Raw genomic sequence first — 4,267 nt, 5'->3', positions numbered from 1 at the left:
AGTGTATAATGCTAATGATTGGGAGATGGGAGGTGTCTAATTCATCTCAAAACAAACAAACAAAAATTGTTATAAAATAATATAATAATAAAAAAAGAAGAATTCAGTTAATGAATGGTTAGAAAAGAGGATTGGCATGTGTTCCACGAACCACGATAATTGAGGGAGATTCAACTACTACTTTGAACTTTGACCACGGTCCCCGCTTTTTCATAAGATCAACTTTCCATCCATAATCACTCTGAAACGGCAATGGCGGATCAAAAACAAACGATAGTGATGTTCCCATTCATGGCGCAAGGCCACATCATCCCTTTCCTCGCCTTAGCTCTCCAACTCGAAAAGCGATCAAATCACTACCGCATCATAATCGTCAACACTGCCCTCAACATCAACAAGCTCCGATCCTCTCTCCCACCGGACTCCGCCGTCACCCTCCACGAACTCCCTTTCTCCAGCACCGAACACGGCCTCCCTCCGAACACTGAGAACACCGACACTGTCCCCTACAACCTCGTCATCAAGCTCATCCAAGCTTCCACCTCCCTCAAAAAACCCTTCAAGAACCTCATCCAAAACCTCCGATCCCAAAGACTCTGCATCGTTGCTGATATTTTCTTCGGTTGGACCGCCACTGTGGCTAAGGAGCTTGGCGTCTTCCACGTCGTCTTCAGCGGTTGCGGCGGTTACGGCCTCGCGTGTTATTATTCCCTCTGGATGAACCTCCCTCACAAGCGCGTGGACTCACGCGAATTCACGCTTCCGGACTTTCCAGAAGCGCGTTCTCTTCACGTGACGCAGCTACCAACTAACATAGCGGAAGCGGATGGGACTGACCCGTGGTCAGTTTACTTAAGGGAGGATAATTTCTACCACTGGGTTAACTCGGACGGGTTACTCCTCAACTCGGTCCGCGAACTCGACGCGTTCGGATTCAGCTACTTCACAAGAATCTTAAACCGGCCGGTATGGTCGATCGGACCGGTTCTCCTCTCGACCGGAAACGGTTCGCGTGGGAAAGGGGGCGGCATCAACCCGGAGCTGTGCAGAGAGTGGCTCAACAAGAAACCCTCGAATTCCGTTCTGTTTGTTTGCTTCGGATCCATGAACACGATCTCTGCATCGCAGATGATGCAACTTGGAACGGCATTGGAGCGTTGCGGGAAGAGTTTCGTGTGGGTGGTGAGGCCTCCGATTGGCTTCGACATAAACTCGGAGTTCAGGGCGGAGGAGTGGTTGCCGGAAGGGTTCACGGAGAAGGTTCTAGAAAGTGGAAGAGGGCTGATCGTTCACGATTGGGCGCCGCAGGTGGAGATTCTGTCGCACTCGGCAGTGTCGGCATTTTTGAGCCACTGCGGATGGAACTCGGTGATGGAATCGCTGAGTGAGGGGGTTCCGATTTTAGGGTGGCCAATGGCGGCGGAGCAGTTTTTTAACTGCAAGCTTTTAGAGGAAGAGGTTGGGGTTTGCGTTGAGGTTGCGAGAGGGAAGAAGTGTGAGGTTAAGTGGGAGGATTTGATGGCGAAGATTCAGTTGGTTATGGATGAGAGTGAGAAAGGCATTGGGATGAGGAAGAAAGCTCTTGAGATCAGAGATTTGATTAGGGATGCAAAGAAAGATGATGGTTCTTCTCTTAGGGCCATGGATGAGTTCTTAGCAGCTGCTGCACTCTCCACCCAGCACATCACTAATGGAACTTTATGAATAGTGTACTGATTTTTACTTGATAATAAGTTTTATAATTTTTTTTTTTTACTAAAGATAGGAAGTTCGAACCCGCAACTTCTTAATAGAGAATGCAGATACTATGTCATTTGAGCTATAATAAGTTTTATAATTGCTTTTGCGGTTATGTTATGTATGTATATTGGATGAGGATCTACATGGTACTTTAACTAACCAGAGCAAATGCTTGTGTGTTTAAATTGCCGCAAGCACGGCAATATGTAGTTCAGATTTACATACTAGAGTACTAGACTCAGATTGGCTGTAGTGGATAATATGAGAATATATCTTGTGTATTTTAGTGTATACTATATAATACTTCGTTTATGGTTATATATTTGAGTTAATAGTCAAATTTTGATAGTTGTAATGAAGAATGAAGTTCTAAATATGATATTCTTAACTTTATTAGATAATTAAATTGAGTGTGAACAGTTGAAAATACATTCAATTATTTTGAGGCTGATAAAAATATTTTAAATTTTGTTATTGATAAAAATATTTTTAAATAATTTAAAATTATACCGAAAATGTTTAACTGTAATTAAAAATATGATTTGTTAATAAAAAAAGTGTAATGTAACTCACTTATCGCATAAAAAACTTAATTTGTTATATCTTTATTTTTTATTAATGTAAAATGTCTCAATTTAGATGTACAATTTTTCATATTTTTAAATAATTTAATAATATTTTTATTAATAATAAAATTTATTTAAAAAAACATAACTCAAAAAAAATTTTTTTTTAGAAATTTACCTAAACACATCTTAAGTGTTTGTTTAGGTGCTATTAATTTGATAAAAAAAGATTTTTTTTTATTTTTTAGTGTGTTTGACAAATTTCTATAGTAAAAGTAAAAGTACTAAAAAAATAAAAAAATATCTTTTTTGAGAAGTTGTAATTTATATCTTTTTTTAAAGATTTTTTTCTCTTAAAAAAAGATATTTTTCATGTAATAAATAAAAAAATACTTTTATATCGTTATACCTAAACATAATTAATAAATAAAAAGATAAAATTACTTTTACTTTCAATAAAATTTTTTAAAAAAAAATAACTCAAAAAAAGATTTTTTCTTTTAAGCTCAGCCAAAAGCTCTAAGCAACCCTTAAAATATTAGTAATATACTTTTTCTTATTTTGGGGAGTAAACCTGATATGAACCTTCTCCTCCATAAGTCGGTCGGAAAACAATCAGAAAGTTAGAAAGGGCTGCGTGCCGCCACCTTGGTCGCGAGGTCCAGTTGATCAGTTGAAGCAAAACGGCGTCGTCCTTCAAGTCTCTCTCTCCGATTCCAACGTACTGATCCCCAGCGTCCCCCTAATTTTTTAATATCGAAGCTCACTTTCGTATTTTCCCCTAAATTGCTCTGAACTTCACAATTAGGGATTTTTTTAATTCATAATTGAGCTTGGAGCTGCTCCTTATCCAAATCCAACTTGCATCATGGAGGTTAGTATCATATTCATGGTTATTTCCGTTTTTCAAGCTAAATGGATCGGGATTTTTGTTTCTAATTTATTCGTTATTGTTTATGAGTAGAAAAATGGAGTTGTTGACATTGATAAGACCACGGAGACCATGGAACCGGAGAAGTCCACTGGTGGTGGACTTTATGTTCCCGGCAAGGACAGAGTGGTGTACGTGCCTCAAGAAAGAAAATCTCGTTTAGGTATTGTAGTTTCTTATGCATTTTGAATTAGGTGTGTTTCTGATTTAGTTCCATTGAGCATAGATTAATTGTTTGGTATTAATGAATGGTTTCAATAGGACTAGATGCCCTTGCAATTGCAAAACGTGAAGGATCTCAAAATGATGGAGTGTTCAAGGTCCCGAAAGCAAGGACCATTTCCATTGCAGCATCTGCAGAGGATGAAGATAAATCTGAGTCTACTGTCATTGAGGATGAAAGCGGGCTAGGTGGAACTGCTAGTAAAGACAGACGAGCTAATACGAGATACCGGAAATCAACCAATGAATCATCACAAGCAGGTTATAATTTTTTTAAATCAATATCTCTTCGTCTTGCTATCGTTTGGATTTATTGGTAGGTTTTTTCAGTTGTGAAAGATCAATGTGTAGGAAAAAAGATATTGTTCAAAACTCATACTAATATTGGAATTTCATGTTATTGTGTTGTGTTAATGGTGCCGCGTTTGAAGTTGCAAACGCATGGCATGTGTTTGGAAGTTTTGTTCTTATATTCATATTTGATGCAAATGAATGCTTTTGGTAGCAGTAAGATGGACCTTTTATTTTAGTAATGGGTACTCATTGAGGGTTTATGAAGGTGTCACACTTGACACTCATTAAGATAGTTGCTACTATTTAGGGGATTTTGTGTCTTGCTTAATAGGGAGAGAGGGGAGAGGGGTCAGTATTGGAGTTATTGAAGAGGGAGATATAGATAAAATGGTCCTTATAAAGCTTTTTGCAAATACAAAGGGAACATGTGAAAAGCGTTGTTGTACTTACAAAGGCTAATTCAGTTATTATAAAGGAAAAAGTTCAAACTCAACATGTTTAATCTATGCAAAAT

At 38.2% G+C, this 4,267-nt stretch overlaps 2 protein-coding genes across 2 annotated transcripts in view; both read left to right on the top strand.

Moving 5' to 3' along the window:
* On the top strand, positions 1–2,031 carry LOC107613814 (UDP-glycosyltransferase 92A1). Its single transcript, XM_016315975.2, has 2 exons — positions 1–1,734; positions 1,830–2,031. The coding sequence occupies exon 1, from the start codon at positions 253–255 to the stop codon at positions 1,702–1,704; it is 1,452 nt and encodes a 483-aa protein (XP_016171461.1). The 5' UTR covers positions 1–252; the 3' UTR covers positions 1,705–1,734; positions 1,830–2,031.
* LOC107612824 (pre-mRNA-splicing factor ATP-dependent RNA helicase DEAH7) overlaps positions 2,851–4,267 on the top strand; it is a 10,688-nt gene continuing 9,271 nt past the window's right edge. Inside the window, exons 1-3 of the mRNA XM_016314575.2 lie at positions 2,851–3,180; positions 3,271–3,400; positions 3,499–3,720. Of these exons, the coding sequence (XP_016170061.1) occupies positions 3,175–3,180; positions 3,271–3,400; positions 3,499–3,720 (358 nt within the window). The 5' untranslated portion in view covers positions 2,851–3,174. The remainder of the gene's footprint in view (positions 3,181–3,270; positions 3,401–3,498; positions 3,721–4,267) is intronic.

The sequence above is a fragment of the Arachis ipaensis genome, chromosome B08, assembly GCF_000816755.2.
Source record: "Arachis ipaensis cultivar K30076 chromosome B08, Araip1.1, whole genome shotgun sequence".
NCBI classification, from domain to species: Eukaryota; Viridiplantae; Streptophyta; class Magnoliopsida; order Fabales; family Fabaceae; genus Arachis; species Arachis ipaensis.
The sequence above is the reverse complement of the archived record's forward strand: the minus strand, read 5'-3'. Positions and strand labels throughout refer to the sequence as shown.